Source organism: Labrus mixtus, chromosome 11 (genome assembly GCF_963584025.1).
Source record: "Labrus mixtus chromosome 11, fLabMix1.1, whole genome shotgun sequence".
NCBI lineage: Eukaryota > Metazoa > Chordata > Actinopteri > Labriformes > Labridae > Labrus > Labrus mixtus.
Window position 1 is genome coordinate 1,469,727 of NC_083622.1, and position 17,211 is coordinate 1,486,937.

The 17,211-nt window shown below is 42.3% G+C and overlaps 1 protein-coding gene across 4 annotated transcripts in view; it reads right to left on the minus strand.

The window, feature by feature from the left end:
* The window catches only part of ascc3 (activating signal cointegrator 1 complex subunit 3), a 138,468-nt gene that overhangs the window by 47,260 nt on the left and 73,997 nt on the right, over positions 1-17,211 (minus strand). For all 4 annotated transcript variants that reach the window (XM_061049534.1, XM_061049537.1, XM_061049536.1 and 1 more), the window contains exons 15-18: positions 8,286-8,477; positions 6,750-6,974; positions 6,363-6,482; positions 4,081-4,245 (exon numbers count right to left, since the gene is read on the minus strand). In XM_061049534.1, the coding sequence (XP_060905517.1) occupies positions 4,081-4,245; positions 6,363-6,482; positions 6,750-6,974; positions 8,286-8,477 (702 nt within the window). The remainder of the gene's footprint in view (positions 1-4,080; positions 4,246-6,362; positions 6,483-6,749; positions 6,975-8,285; positions 8,478-17,211) is intronic.

The window sequence follows — 17,211 nt, forward strand, 5'->3', positions numbered from 1 at the left end:
AGTGTACCTTGATGGTGTTGTATCTGATGATGATGTAGTGAGTGTACCTTGATGGTGTTGTATCTGATGATGTAGTGAGTGTACCTTGATGGTGTTGTATCTGATGATGTAGTGAGTGTACCTTGATGGTGTTGTATCTGATGATGATGTAGTGAGTGTACCTTGATGGTGTTGTATCTGATGATGTAGTGAGTGTACCTTGATGGTGTTGTATCTGATGATGTAGTGAGTGTACCTTGATGGTGTTGTATCTGATGATGTAGTGAGTGTACCTTGATGGTGTTGTATCTGATGATGTAGTGAGTGTACCTCGATGGTGTTGTATCTGATGATGATGTAGTGAGTGTACCTTGATGGTGTTGTATCTGATGATGTAGTGAGTGTACCTTGATGGTGTTGTATCTGATGATGTAGTGAGTGTACCTTGATGGTGTTGTATCTGATGATGTAGTGAGTGTACCTTGATGGTGTTGTATCTGATGATGTAGTGAGTGTACCTTGATGGTGTTGTATCTGATGATGAAGTGAGTGTACCTTGATGGTGTTGTATCTGATGATGTAGTGAGTGTACCTCGATGGTGTTGTATCTGATGTAGTGAGTGTACCTTGATGGTGTTGTATCTGATGTAGTGAGTGTACCTTGATGGTGTTGTATCTGATGATGTAGTGAGTGTACCTTGATGGTGTTGTATCTGATGATGTAGTGAGTGTACCTTGATGGTGTTGTATCTGATGATGTAGTGAGTGTACCTCGATGGTGTTGTATCTGATGTAGTGAGTGTACCTTGATGGTGTTGTATCTGATGATGATGTAGTGAGTGTACCTTGATGGTGTTGTATCTGATGATGATGTAGTGAGTGTACCTTGATGGTGTTGTATCTGATGATGATGTAGTGAGTGTACCTTGATGGTGTTGTATCTGATGATGAAGTGAGTGTACCTTGATGGTGTTGTATCTGATGATGTAGTGAGTGTACCTCGATGGTGTTGTATCTGATGATGTAGTGAGTGTACCTTGATGGTGTTGTATCTGATGATGTAGTGAGTGTACCTCGATGGTGTTGTATCTGATGATGTAGTGAGTGTACCTTGATGGTGTTGTATCTGATGATGTAGTGAGTGTACCTTGATGGTGTTGTATCTGATGATGTAGTGAGTGTACCTTGATGGTGTTGTATCTGATGATGTAGTGAGTGTACCTCGATGGTGTTGTATCTGATGATGTAGTGAGTGTACCTCGATGGTGTTGTATCTGATGATGTAGTGAGCGTACCTTGATGGTGTTGTATCTGATGATGTAGTGAGTGTACCTTGATGGTGTTGTATCTGATGATGATGTAGTGAGTGTACCTCGATGGTGTTGTATCTGATGATGTAGTGAGCGTACCTTGATGGTGTTGTATCTGATGATGTAGTGAGTGTACCTTGATGGTGTTGTATCTGATGATGTAGTGAGTGTATCTTGATGGTGTTGTATCTGATGATGTAGTGAGCGTACCTTGATGGTGTTGTATCTGATGATGTAGTGAGTGTACCTCGATGGTGTTGTATCTGATGATGTAGTGAGCGTACCTTGATGGTGTTGTATCTGATGATGTAGTGAGTGTACCTCGATGGTGTTGTATCTGATGATGTAGTGAGTGTACCTCGATGGTGTTGTATCTGATGATGTAGTGAGTGTACCTTGATGGTGTTGTATCTGATGATGATGTAGTGAGCGTACCTCGATGGTGTTGTATCTGATGATGATGTAGTGAGTGTACCTTGATGGTGTTGTATCTGATGATGATGTAGTGAGTGTACCTTGATGGTGTTGTATCTGATGATGAAGTGAGTGTACCTTGATGGTGTTGTATCTGATGATGTAGTGAGTGTACCTCGATGGTGTTGTATCTGATGATGTAGTGAGTGTACCTCGATGGTGTTGTATCTGATGATGTAGTGAGTGTACCTTGATGGTGTTGTATCTGATGATGTAGTGAGTGTACCTTGATGGTGTTGTATCTGATGATGTAGTGAGTGTACCTTGATGGTGTTGTATCTGATGATGTAGTGAGTGTACCTTGATGGTGTTGTATCTGATGATGTAGTGAGTGTACCTTGATGGTGTTGTATCTGATGATGTAGTGAGTGTACCTTGATGGTGTTGTATCTGATGATGTAGTGAGCGTACCTTGATGGTGTTGTATCTGATGATGATGTAGTGAGTGTACCTTGATGGTGTTGTATCTGATGATGATGTAGTGAGTGTACCTTGATGGTGTTGTATCTGATGATGATGTAGTGAGTGTACCTCGATGGTGTTGTATCTGATGTAGTGAGTGTACCTTGATGGTGTTGTATCTGATGATGATGTAGTGAGTGTACCTCGATGGTGTTGTATCTGATGATGATGTAGTGAGTGTACCTTGATGGTGTTGTATCTGATGATGTAGTGAGTGTACCTTGATGGTGTTGTATCTGATGATGTAGTGAGTGTACCTTGATGGTGTTGTATCTGATGATGTAGTGAGTGTACCTTGATGGTGTTGTATCTGATGTAGTGAGTGTACCTCGATGGTGTTGTATCTGATGATGTAGTGAGTGTACCTTGATGGTGTTGTATCTGATGTAGTGAGTGTACCTCGATGGTGTTGTATCTGATGATGTAGTGAGTGTACCTTGATGGTGTTGTATCTGATGATGTAGTGAGTGTACCTCGATGGTGTTGTATCTGATGATGTAGTGAGTGTACCTCGATGGTGTTGTATCTGATGTAGTGAGTGTACCTCGATGGTGTTGTATCTGATGATGTAGTGAGTGTACCTCGATGGTGTTGTATCTGATGTAGTGAGTGTACCTTGATGGTGTTGTATCTGATGTAGTGAGTGTACCTTGATGGTGTTGTATCTGATGATGATGTAGTGAGTGTACCTCGATGGTGTTGTATCTGATGTAGTGAGTGTACCTTGATGGTGTTGTATCTGATGATGTAGTGAGTGTACCTTGATGGTGTTGTATCTGATGATGTAGTGAGTGTACCTTGATGGTGTTGTATCTGATGATGTAGTGAGCGTACCTCGATGGTGTTGTATCTGATGATGTAGTGAGTGTACCTTGATGGTGTTGTATCTGATGATGTAGTGAGCGTACCTCGATGGTGTTGTATCTGATGATGTAGTGAGTGTACCTTGATGGTGTTGTATCTGATGATGTAGTGAGCGTACCTCGATGGTGTTGTATCTGATGATGTAGTGAGCGTACCTTGATGGTGTTGTATCTGATGATGTAGTGAGTGTACCTTGATGGTGTTGTATCTGATGATGTAGTGAGTGTACCTTGATGGTGTTGTATCTGATGATGTAGTGAGTGTACCTTGATGGTGTTGTATCTGATGTAGTGAGTGTACCTTGATGGTGTTGTATCTGATGATGATGTAGTGAGTGTACCTTGATGGTGTTGTATCTGATGATGTAGTGAGTGTACCTTGATGGTGTTGTATCTGATGGTGTAGTGAGTGTACCTCGATGGTGTTGTATCTGATGATGTAGTGAGTGTACCTCGATGGTGTTGTATCTGATGATGTAGTGAGTGTACCTTGATGGTGTTGTATCTGATGTAGTGAGTGTACCTCGATGGTGTTGTATCTGATGATGTAGTGAGTGTACCTCGATGGTGTTGTATCTGATGATGTAGTGAGTGTACCTTGATGGTGTTGTATCTGATGATGTAGTGAGTGTACCTTGATGGTGTTGTATCTGATGATGATGTAGTGAGTGTACCTCGATGGTGTTGTATCTGATGTAGTGAGTGTACCTCGATGGTGTTGTATCTGATGTAGTGAGTGTACCTTGATGGTGTTGTATCTGATGATGATGTAGTGAGTGTACCTTGATGGTGTTGTATCTGATGATGTAGTGAGCGTACCTTGATGGTGTTGTATCTGATGATGTAGTGAGTGTACCTCGATGGTGTTGTATCTGATGTAGTGAGCGTACCTCGATGGTGTTGTATCTGATGTAGTGAGTGTACCTTGATGGTGTTGTATCTGATGTAGTGAGTGTACCTTGATGGTGTTGTATCTGATGTAGTGAGCGTACCTCGATGGTGTTGTATCTGATGTAGAAGTGGCTGGCGGTCCTGCCGAGGTCAGTGGAGGCGAAGTACCCGGTTCTCTCCTCGAAGCGGATCATTCTGGCTTTATCCAGCTTCCTGCCGGCCTCCACCACCAGCTCCTTCCTGTACAGCTCCAACGACGGATCCATCTGAAAGATTATCCAAAATAAACTCAAGCGTTCTCAAATCTTCAACATGCAACAAGTACTGAATGCAGACAAAACAGAAAGAGCCCAGTCTGAAGAAATCCTTACAAAAGACGGTTGTGGAATTGAGGCGATGTCTTCTTGTCTTTTACATACTTTGTGTTTTTACTCTCACGTCTTTCAGGGGTCACATTCAGTATGTTGCTAAAAAAGCTGAAGGTGTTATTGGGATTTGATTACAACAACAAGTGCTGCTTCTCCTTTTATGTAAAAAATAAACAAATAGAGTCCGACTTTCTGACCTGTCCTTGATTATGGTGATGTACCGTACATGAACACCTCTGATCAGAGTCTTCAAATGCTGGACAATAGACTGAGTATAACAGTATTAGTATTATTATTTACAGTTTATGGGCTGGACAGTGTACTAAAAAAAGGTCAGCGGAATAGCGGAGTTCTTCAACAGTTTTGTGGATCGTTATGGATCTAATGTGTTTGGATTAAATCTTTAACTGGATTGAAATCATGGTGGTTTATTTTTGTTGGATTATTATGATCAGAAGAGTTCTGTAAATCTTCAAATTGTAAATTAAAAGTTGTTGTTTGTTTGTCGCTGGTCTGACACACACACACACACACTGGGCCGTCAGTGTGTGTGTGTGTGTGTCAGACTGCTCTATCAGAGATGTGTAATATGAATATAAGGTCACATTAATGCAGACTTACTGAGACAGAAAAAAACAATGTCCTATCATAGAATTAAATGTTACTACAGAATGAGAATGTGGATGAATGAGAAAAAACAACAACAAAACTTTTGACTGTCAGTCGACTATAGGCAAAATCTGACCAATCAGGCTCAACTATTTAGATCAGGGATGGACCACATGCGGCCCCCATCAACCCACAATGTGGCCCTCAGGTCAATGTTTGTATATCAATTAATTGGAAACATGAAGAAAACATGACGAAATCTGCCACAAAATCATGAAAACCAGAAGTATGTCCATAATAATATTTTATCTCTGGTATATGTTGAGTTAAATTTGAGAAATAATTGACTGTAACCGTTTGGTATCCTACAGTTTTGCCCTCTTTAAATTTAATTCAATTAATGTGGCCCTTGCTGTGACCAAAGTTGCCCATCCCTGACTTAGATCCTTAGTCGGGGACAGGCCTATTACAGAGTGTTGATTTCTTCTTTATCATAGTACTTTAAATTCTAAAGTCACACCGCCTCAGACATTGTTATATCTTCATTCACAAACCATACCTTTCCTCTCTTTTAATTCTGAAGGACAGAATCCTCGATCTCCGTTTGTTGGACTTTGAGCAATTTTTTAGAACTGAGTTTAGGTTTTCTGCACATTTCACTTTGATCAACCGGCTGATTTCAAACTGCAAAATGTATTTAATGAATCCTGAGTGAGAAGTCTTGAATCCAAACTTTCTGCAGCAGCTGCTACACCTGATGATTTAATTATTATGTAATGTGTACTGAATGAGTTTGAGTGTTTTTGTTGTTGACACTGTGCGTTGCTGTTGTGAAACCTCGAAAAAAAAAAGGTTTAATACATTTTAAAAAGTGATGCAATCCTTGTCACGAACTGGCTCGAAGTAAGTGACAAAGGAAGGGTATCACACATGAAACAAGGTTTAAAGGAAATTAATTTATTATCAAACTAAAGTTAAAACAATCATAATTATGTAAATAAGTCAAATCAGTCATGAATGCAAAGTATGGATGAGTGTAGTGCTGTAGAGTGCAAACAAAAGCAAACCAGTTGGTGGAGACCTGAGAGAGGAGAAACACAAGTTAGAGTGGAAGCCACTTATAAGCAGAGTCCTGATGGACCCAGGTGTACCCAGTTCGACTAACAGCCTTCCTGACTCCGCCTACTGTCTGCCAAGCCAGGAAGCCAAACAAATGCAGAGAGAGGGCAGGACGTCACATTCTCATAAGTGCTTCATTAGGATTCATTAGAGCAGTTTTTTTTAATCAGCTGACAGCACTTGTTATAATAATGTGTGTAATAATAAACTCTCACTAAATCATATTTTTTTTCAAGAAAATACAAAATGAATAAATTAGACACAAACTGAAGAACATAATGACACACCTGATAGGCTTTGTGGTTGATGCCGTATGCCAGCGGGTTGGCCCTCATGCGGACGTACAGGTAAGTATAACTGAGCCACTTCACCGCCTCCTCCACGTTAGTGACCGTCCCCAGAGCCACCTGAGCACAGGACAGAGAAACACATACACACAGTCAAGAGACAGCACTGGTCTCTGACGCCATCTAGTGGACAACCCAGGAACCTGCAGTTTAGATTTATCAACACTGTCAGACTTCTGAACACTTCAACATGATTTAGACCTCAATGATATTTTACAACCTGGTCAGCTCAGATATAAACATGGAGACAAAGGAACCAACAAGAGGTGAAGACTAGAGACTTTCTGAAGACTGGAAAGACTGCAGAAACCGTTAAAAGGGACTTACCTCGGCGTTGAGGTTGTCGGCCAGGCTGTCCAGGAACTGGCTCTCGATGGGGTTCTGCTGGGTGAGCAGGGTCAGGTAGTGGCTCAGTTTGTCGTGGGTTGTGATGATGGTTCCCTCACCGTACTTATCGAACTGAGGACGACCCGCACGCCCGAAAATCTGCATGACGTCCAGGATCCCCAGATCCACCAGAGTGCCACGCTTTGCATCGTAGATTTGAGTTCCCTGTTAGAGACACGAGAGACGGGAATGACTTCGGAGGATTTTATACCTATAAAGATATTGATTTACCACCAGATAACTTTAAAGTGATTTTAATTCAACACAAACCCAAACACTCTGAGCAGCTGTTTATTTAGGAGCCTCTCAAAATGTATTAAACCAAATATATCTGTAGCAGTTTTTAAAGATACACATGCAGGCTTCCTGCACACTTTTTTAAATCTAAGACTTTTTGAGACCCGCACTAAGTAAACTTTTTCTCAAGATTTGATGTGAGACTCGGTGGCTTTGATTCCCTTTGTCCTTAGTTTGAAAATGTTTTGCATATCTTGCACGTCGACTCATAACTGTCCTCTCCTCCCTCCAAAGATTCTCTGTGTTTTTAATCTCAAGTCCAAATTCCTTAAACTTGTATTTTCTCTCCTTTTTTTCTCGTCTCCTTTTCATTTCTGCTCACAGTTTGTGAATGTTGACGTAATTCGCGGTCCCCGAGTTATGCTGTAAATGCTGTTAATAAGTACAAGCTTGTACAAGCATACCCACAAAAAAAGATCAATAAAAATATCATATAACACTGATAAGGCTTTAGATCAGGGATGGGCAACTTTGATCACAGCAAGGGCCGCATTCATGTAATTCTCACCGCCAGAGGGCCAAATTGTAGAATACAAAAACGATTATGTCTCAAATGAAACTCAACATATACCAGTGATCAAATATTATTATGGACAAATTTCTGGTTTTTATTATTTTATGGCAGATTTTGTCATGTTTTCTTCATGTTTCCAATGAATTGATATGTAAAAATTGACCTGAGGGCCACGTTGAGGGTTGATGGGGCCACATGTGAGGTCTGCCAGCTGCCCGCCCCTGCTTTAGATTATTAATTATTTAGACGTAGTCAAAGTGCCATCTAAAATTTAAGACCTCCGGGACGCCGGTAGCCTAGCGGTTATGTTGCACGCCCCATGTACAGAGAATATATCTCTCTCGTCCAGGCGGTCATGGGTTCAAAAACTGACCTCGACCCTTTGCTGCATTAAAAGACATTTTATGACCTTAAATTTAAAAAAAGCTTATTTAGGACTCTTTAAGAGTTTTTAATGACCTGAGGGAACATGGATATATTTGGCCTGAGTTAATGGGACTAGTGCTGAGAGCCTGTAGAAAGTCAAGAGCAACTTTTGGACCATGAATCATCAAATTTGGCTTCAGAGGAGTCGGTCTGAAGTCAGCAGCAGAGGGGGAATTATCCCTCATTGACAAAGAAAAGAAGACAGACAGGAAACCAAAGAAAGTGAAACACATCTGAACCTTGATGATGACAGCGTGAGCCGGCAGGTTGACTCCCCAGGCCAGTGTGGCCGTGCAGACCAGCACCTTGAGGTGGCCTTTGGAGAACATGCTCTCCATCAGACTGCGGTCCGACCGCAGCATGCCGGCATGGTGGATCCCAAAGCCTTCTGGGTACATCTCCTTCATCTGCTTGTTCCTGGAGCGCTGGACCTGGGAGAGGCGGTGAGAGAGAGAGAGAGAGAGAGAGAGAGAGAGAGAGAGAGAGAGAGAGAGAGAGAGAGAGAGAGAGAGAGAGAGAGAGAGAGAGAGAGAGAGAGAGAGAGAGAGAGAGAGAGAGAGAGAGAGAGAGAGAGAGGTTAAAATATTAAGTAAAGTGCTTCAGGGCGTTTGAGGGAAAGAAAGCAGCGCTGATTACTGAGTGTTTGAGGTGGGAAATTAGCTCAGATTGAAAATCATGTTGGATGAGGTGCAGAGAGCCTAGTGGTTAATGTCACATGTCCCATGTACAGAGGCTGTAGTGCTAGTTGCAGAAGCTGTCCAGCTCTTTGCTGCACGTTGTCCCTCAACCCCTCCTCCCAGCATGTTGGACTGCAGAGAAAAAAAAGACCTAAGACATAAACTGACACGAGTCATCAACATTAACGGGAACATCTTAAAATCAAATGCATTTTATTACAAGTAACCCCGATATATGTTTGTACAGGAAGTAGAGCAAAGGTGAGAAAAATGGAAAAAAAACTGACCATATAAAGTAAATAATGTATTAATTAAATACACACATGTTGACGAGCAGTATATTGAAAGATTAGCAGCCCACTCACGTCCGTGCGCACACACATACAAACAAACACAGTGTGAGATTGAGATGTGTGTGTGTGTGTGTGTGTGTGTGTGTGAGTGACAGAACGCGGTGACCTGGCTGAGCTGGAGGGGAGTCCTCATCACAGGACCTTATCTCTCTCTCCGGGCATCTAAATAGAGGTCAGCGCCCAGCAAAGAGAAAGCCCATTACTGCCAGCAGCTGTCACACACACACACACACACACACACACACACACACACACACACACACACACACACACACACACACACACACACACACACACACACACACACACACACACACACACACACACACACACACACACACACACACACACACACACACACACACACACACACACACACACACACACACACACACACACACACACACACACACACACACACACACACACACACACACACACACACACACACACACACACACACACACACACACACACACACACACACACACACACACACACACACACACACACACACACACACACACACACACAGTGCAGGAATGATGGAGCTGCTGGTGTTATTTCAGCTTCAGGTGATGCTTGCACAGTTTGTCCTTTTTTTAAAAAGAAACCAGTGCAGCTTCTGTGCAGCTTTAGAGCTCTTCCTGCTACCATCTGTTTAAATAGTGTATTCATTATCACAGTGTTCTTTTTGCATCCTTTTAAATGCTTTGTTCGTTGACTCTTTCTTAAAATGACAGTCCATAAAAATGATGCAATAGATAAAAGCCGTCTCTGTGGACTTTAAAAAAACACACAAGGCTGAAATCCTGGTCCTGGTGGGGGTCTTCAGGGCTGTGTGTTGTGCACCGTGCTGCTCACACTCACGTTGGCCAGGCAGGCTAATTGAAATGCTGAGGCTGAGGCTTTGCTTTGAGGTGTCACAGTGTGTTACAGCTGTGCCTCCAGCTTCTAATCCAAGGTGAGTTAGCGCTGATGTCTGCCGCGCCATGGCTGTATTCGAGATGGCAGTGACCTAAGCTCCTGATCAGGTCCCATTAGGCCCGGTCGCCCGCTGCTGCTCCTGCTTCACAGCTCGCTGTGTCTGCAGACAGCCAGCCGCCAGCTCCACTCAGCGTCACTCATTGTCCTCACCATGTAAAGAACATCAGCTAACAGCAGAGCAGAAATAAACTATTCAGGAGGCTGTCAAACCTTTTCTAAGGACCTCTAAATGGAGGAAGGTGTAACTAACCGGCTTTACACTTCTGATGATTTAATCCCTGCACTCGTGGATTCTTGATCCTTTTAGAAATAATGTGCAGGAGAGAAGCAGGAACATTTTTAGAAAACATGTCTGCATGTGTATTTTAGTGCTGCATTTAAAAAAAAAAAAAATGTGTTAAATGCCATAACAAATTTTCAGAAAGGACATGTGACCGGTGTGCTAAAGAGCAGCAGATGGCTTCTGTCTAACAGCATCACCACAAACAGTGACTCTCCTGAGCGCGCAGCTTTTCATTCACTCCGTTAAATGGAGGCAGGATGGCTAATTGTTGATTTCATTTAGTGGCCCTTGATAGTCATAATGTTTGGTGCTCAGCGCTGCTGGCTGTTAACGCTGGACGAGCGCGGGCAGAGAGTGGGAGGATGAGTTTCCACTCGCGCCCACTCTACTGCCACTTTCCCATCACGATCTGCCTCCATCTCCTCACGCCTCACTCTGTTTTAGCTCCATCCAGGGAGGTTATTCGGTAAACCTCGCGCAAATTACAGTCAGCAGAGCAACATTACACATAATCACATTTTTACAGCGTAGTGAGCGATATCCAGCTACACATTCAGTAAATGAGCTCAGGAGGAGTTTATCTACTCTGCAGAAAGTGACACTTTTTTTTGTTCATCTGTGACAAAAAATAATGTAAAATCTCTCTGTGCTGTAATTGTAAAACTTACTGTGTGAAAATACAGGGTTAGTTAACTTCTAATACTGTCAGCATAAAATAAAAAAGTGTGGTAACAACAAAAAGCTGACAGAGATACGAGAAAACAATCTGTAATAATTATTTGAGTCACTAAAGCTAAATTAGAAACTATATTCCAACCAGGCTGCGTTTGAATCACAGACTATAAATATTAAAGAAGCCTGAGTGACGTCACCCGTCTGTTCCTGCAGGGGGCGCTGGAGTCCCATCGATGGCGGTCTCCATGCTGGAAATCCTGTCTCAGTCTAACTTTCAGTCAACCTAACGACAGGCTGAGAGCTGGAGCTGAGGCGGGTTTTAAACCTCCTGACAAACCGTTACACCGCGCCCACCTGTCAATCAGGTCAGCTACACGCCTTATTGTGAATAACTCTTATCCTTCATCAAATCAAAACTGATGAGTCATCAAAACATTCACCCCCCCGTACAGTGTGTGTCCATCGAGACATGAGCTAATCACACCTATTTGTTTTTTTGAACCAGGCTGTAAACATGTTAATCTCTGCTGTAAAAACAGACTTTTTAGAATGGGTGTGTATGTGACTTCCTGTGCTTCTGCAGCCAGCCTCTAGTGGACACTCCAGGTACTGCAGGATTTTGCACTTCGAAATTGCATTTTTAAACACTGGAGGTTCCCGCAGCAGAAACTCTGTGTCAATAATCACACATCAAATTAACAAACTGAGAAAAACATCATCTCTGTGTCCGTCGTTTGCTTGCTGATGAGTTGTTTATAAACTGATTCTTTTGACAAACGGATAAATGGAGTCTTTCAAGTCGTATTGATTTACAGTCATTATGATGATTTCAGTAAAGTCACAAACATTCTCTCATAAGCTTTGATAGAAAAACTGCTTCAACTTGTTTGTTCAGCACAGAAAATATCTTCCAAAGACTTCAGCCGAAGTGACTCTGCTGAACATCAAACAAAAAACAGATTATAAGCATATCGGCTCCAAATCTCGGGTACTGCTCTCGTGAACTACTAATAATCATATCGGCATTGGCCATGAATAATCAATATTGGTCGACCCTGAGACAGAACTGCGAGTGATTTGAAATAAACACAAGATACTTGTGCCCTAATGGAAGGCCAATTGTTCAGTGAAGACACCCCTCGCTCCAGTCATGCCTCTTTAACCTACTGATAAGTTACATGACCTACCCTAAGGCCATTAGTCACCACCGCAACAAAAACAGCATTGCCACCTCCAACAGACTCAGACTCCATACATTGATACCTCCTACCTTACAACATAGTTCCTCTTGGCGCCCACAACTCAACCATGTAGACCGATGGGCATCAACATCCCTCCCTTCAGCTGGGTTTCACCCAACTAGTCCAAAGACACCTGAAGAAGGCTGGACAGTTGACCCCAGAACCCCCTTCAATTCTAGTTCTGACTACCCAGTGCCCACCATACCCACACACAGAGCTTCTTTACCACATGGCCGTCAAATCCCAAACAGCTTTGCCACTTTCAACAGACCCAGATCCAGATCCAGGTAGTGACCACACTGATACCTCCTACCCTTACCACATGGCCCCTCTTGGCCCCCACAACTCAACCGTGTAAACAAATGCATCAACTGTGGACCTTAATCACATCTCCATTAAGGCGTTATCGCTGACAGCCCGACTTCGTATCACACAAACAAATCAGATCAGCTACCACCACAAGGTTATTAACTGCATCGTTAGGTATCAAATGAATCTGACTTCATATAGATTTTATAAATAAGATAACTTCACAACATTCACTCCACCCCAGCTCCATCCTTCTGTCCCCAATCCGGTCACATCTGGCTCTGAAAAACCCTCAAAGAGGACGGCCACGATACTGAATTCAAGACTTGAAAGTGTTCAAATCATGGTGGATATGATACTTACGGTATCATCTAAAGGTCAGTCATTCCCGTCCAGAAATGTTGGACATCTCTCTGGACATGTTGGGCGGCTCAGATTAAAGACGTAATTAAAGAGGAAGACGGACTTGCTAATGCACCACCATCGTAACATGCAGGCCTCTCTTTAAGGCGCTTTGGATGAAACCAGAATCATCAGAGGGACTCGGTTTCCTTTACTCTGTCCTCGTGGGTTTTTTTAATTTTTTTTTACAAAGACTGAGGTTCTATTTAAGGCAGCCATTTTTCTTTTCTCTGATACGTGTGTTTGTCACTCCATCGTGTCAGTCCTTCTCTTCCCAGCAGCCTTTGAGCCTGCAGCTCATCGTTGTTGATCAGTGTTGTTGGGGAGCCGGTTTCGGCAACACACTGACAGGTTGTCAAAGATCCGACACAATGAAAGGACCGTCGGTGGACGGGACTTTGTGTAAAAATAGCACCAATGAAAGCAAACAGAGACATTAATGAGAGCCCGCTCCGGTGCTGCTGTGGAGTCCCACGAGGCAGCGCACTGTCTGCACAGCTCGTCAAACAAAGTGACATGAAAAGCTGCACATCTGAAGACCACCGAGATGGAGAGTTAAAAAGAGAAAGAAGAGGGGAAGATGTATCAGCACACCTGTACTGTCTAGTATCTCCAACATTTAATAAAACACGTCTGTCTTTACTTTTATTCATGCACACTTTACCTGACAAATCTTACAAACAGCACGCCGTAAATAACCAACAAAATGTGACTGGGTGCTACAGATGGATGACATGTCTGTGTAATGGCCTCATGGGACCACAAGGGGTCTCTTAACCTCCACAGAAAAAGTTCCAGTCTCCTCTGGAGGAGTCGCATGGTTTTATTTCTGAGAACTGGGGTATTAAAGAAGAAGAAGAAGAAGAAGAAGGGGGAGGCGGAGTGAGGGGAAGGTGGAGGGGTGGATTGTGTGAGTTGCAGCAAATGAAAGTCAAACAGATTCTGGAATACAATACTCCAGGGAGAGCTTTACGCAGAGAGTCCCTGCACACAGGGGTGGAGCAAAACGACGCGCTTAACACCCCCTACAGCTATTTCTCTTTACGACTACTTTAAATTGACAAGAGAGATTTTTTTTCCATTTTAATAGATTTAGACTCATTTTGAAGCTGAATCTCATCCAAAGCTTCTCCAAAGCACTCTTTGATGCTGAATGTCTAACCCGGTGGACGGAGAGCGAAAGCTTTTGTTTGGATCACACCTGACGACTCAAGTCTGTCGTCATTTCTGCTCCTCAAGATGTGACACATGACAGAGAAATTAATCCATCAGACAGAGGGCCGTCGAAAAAGTCTCCCACTGTCAACACGTCTCATGTTCAGATCCAAATCAACAACTAAACGAGTCTGTTTGAAACGAGGGCTGCTCCATTCAGGCGCAAATCATAACCACCGTTTTTACTTTTTATTATTGTTAATATTATTGTTTTTTTGATAATTTATTTTTTTTCCTGCTCTTACCTTCTTATTGCTGTTCTCTTTTGATTTGCTTTGAGCTCTTTTAGTTTCTTACATCTTTTTAAATCTTTGGTTCCTCTTGGTCTCAGCTCGTGTTGTTGGGTTCTTATGATGGTTCTTGTGATGGTTCTTGTGATGGTTCTTGTGATGGTTCTTATGATGGTTCTTATGATGGTTCTTGTGATGGTCGGGTTATATATGTCTGTTGGGTATTGTGCACTTTGGGTTCTTTTCTGTTGGGTTAGTAATTGTATTTAATATTTTTAATATTTTGTATTTGTTATGTTCTTGCTGTTGTTTCTGTTCTTCTGTGTTTGGTTTAGTTTGTTCTTGTTTTTGCTGTTTGTCAAAGCACTTTGTAAACCTGTGTTTTTAAAAGGTGCTATATAAATAAAGTTATTATTATTATTATTATTATTATTATTTTGATTGATGAGATCATGATTATTAAACACGATTACTCTTTGATATTACAACATGTAAAAAGCAGTAGCTCAGTCTGTAGGGACTTGGGTTAGGAATCGGAGGATCGTCGGTTCATGTCCCGGCACACACCAAAATATGGAAGGTGGTCTGGTAACTGGAGAGGTGCCAGGGAAACAATGTGGATTATTGAATTGCTGAAGGGGTTGCACAATTCATTTTGAACAAGTTGCATTGTTAAAACTTCCTTCAGTCCTCCAGTCGTCCGTTCATGTTTGAGTTCAGTTCAGATTGTGAGGATCATGCAGCCTTTACAGGGTTTGACTTTGATCACAGTGTTGCTCAGTCTGTGGGCTCCCATTATGTATATTATAAATTCACCATTATCTCCACTTTGTAAAACAAGCTAGGAAAGCTCTGTTGAGTGAGAAAAGAGAGTGTCACTGCCTCCTTATAGACCCTCCTTCATCCTGGTTCCTCGTCCGTCTACTCCTCGTCTTTCCGTCGTTAAGACACTCCAATAGGAAACAATAGAATCAGGTTGATTTTGTCACTGATGCTTCTTCGCTTGCTGTTAGGAGCGTACTGATGCAGCTCTAGCTCTTATTTATAGTGAACTTTTAACTCTTCCACTCAGACTGCAAAAGTAAGCACATAACTGTCGCTTAAACACAAAGGAAAGGGAACATAAAACAGACTGCACAAAAAAATACAGCCCAGTATACAACCTTGTTAAAGGCCCGGACACACCAAGCAGACGGCAAAGAACGAGTGGCAACGAAGGCCGACTGTGGTGTTGCCTCACAACACTTCTTTTCTTGGCCAAAAAGTTGCACTAGAACGCACAGCAAAGACTACAGCCGACGGCCAACCACCACGTATGTTCTGTGCATGCGTGAGAGGAAATAAGTCTCCATGCCAGCAGGCGGCAGAAGTCTGTAATCGTCATTTCAAAAAAGGGGAAACAGGAAGAGGACGGAGAAGAATGCTGATATATATAACCCGTTGTTGTGATACAAAAGAGCATTTTCTCACCGCTGTCGCTCACCACAGGTACTTCTTATCTGATTAATGTCTGATCAGAAGTTGAAGTCATTTACTTTGCTTTTGTCACTTCCGTTTTTCTTCTCGTTCACTGATTCGCTTAGCTGAACAGCCAATCAGAGTGATTCCTCTTTATTTGTTTTTTTTTATGTGGGTTGCTTGTTTTTTGTTGCTTTATTTTTCTCTATTACAAAACAAAAATTGGGAAAACTAAGATATTATTATAACCATTTTGTTTTCTTCTTCTGCATTCTATTATTGTTTTGTATAACATTATTAAGAATAATGATGTAAGAAATGAACAATGTTTGGATAAATGAACAATGTTTGGATTGCCCAATAAACACAAAGTTGCAAAAAAAAAAAAAAAAAAAAAAAAAGTGATTCCTCTTACCAACCACGACAATGCCGACTGACGCCAATTCAACATGTCAAATCGGCCAAAAAAAGGCAGAAGGGGGTCGACGGGTAGCGACAGAGCTGGACACGCCACAAAAACTAGAGCGACGATCGCTCACCGTCGTTCCAACTAGGACCAACGGCAGACGATCTCCTTGGCGTCTCAGGGCCTTGACAACATCCAAATAATTCACAGATCATACACATCTTATCGCCTGACTCTCCTCAACAAAAAGCCTGACAGAACACAGATCATAAACAGACAGAACTGTGGGCGTTTAGAGTAGAAGGCGTTCTCCTGGAGGTTTTCATTGTCATACCAAACCGCCTTTCATAACCAACCACAAACTGTATTTAACAGGGATTGATTCGAGTGGTTGCATTAAGATATCTAAGCTTGATTGACAGCCCCTCCACCCCCCCTGAGATTAAGCCAATTAAATAACATTAGGGGGGGAGAAATATAGTGGAATCACTTCTGACTTTTAAAGCTGGATAAATAAACGCTAAATTATATGAGTGACCTTAGAGGTGCTTTATTTCACTGCATATGCATATTGGAGATTAAAAAACACCTATAAATATTAATGCGGGGCAATTTCCAGAGTGCAAATAGGCAGTGCATTATCTCTGTGTGGGCTTAGAGTGGAGTCAGCCTCGATGCCTCTTCCTTCAGCAGAGCGGGCCAGACCGACAAACACTCAAAAGACGGACTAATGGAGTGGATAATACTCATTATGTTGGGACACAGGCAGAGGAGCTGGGAGTGAATCAATGCACAGTTAGTGCATATGCAAGGAGATTCATTCATTCCTGTACATATTCTGTAGGAGCAGTTTCCTTTAAAGTTCTGTTTTCAGAGACTAACTGGGACTCAATGACACCGTTTGGAGTCTGTTGTCTCTGTTTCCAGTT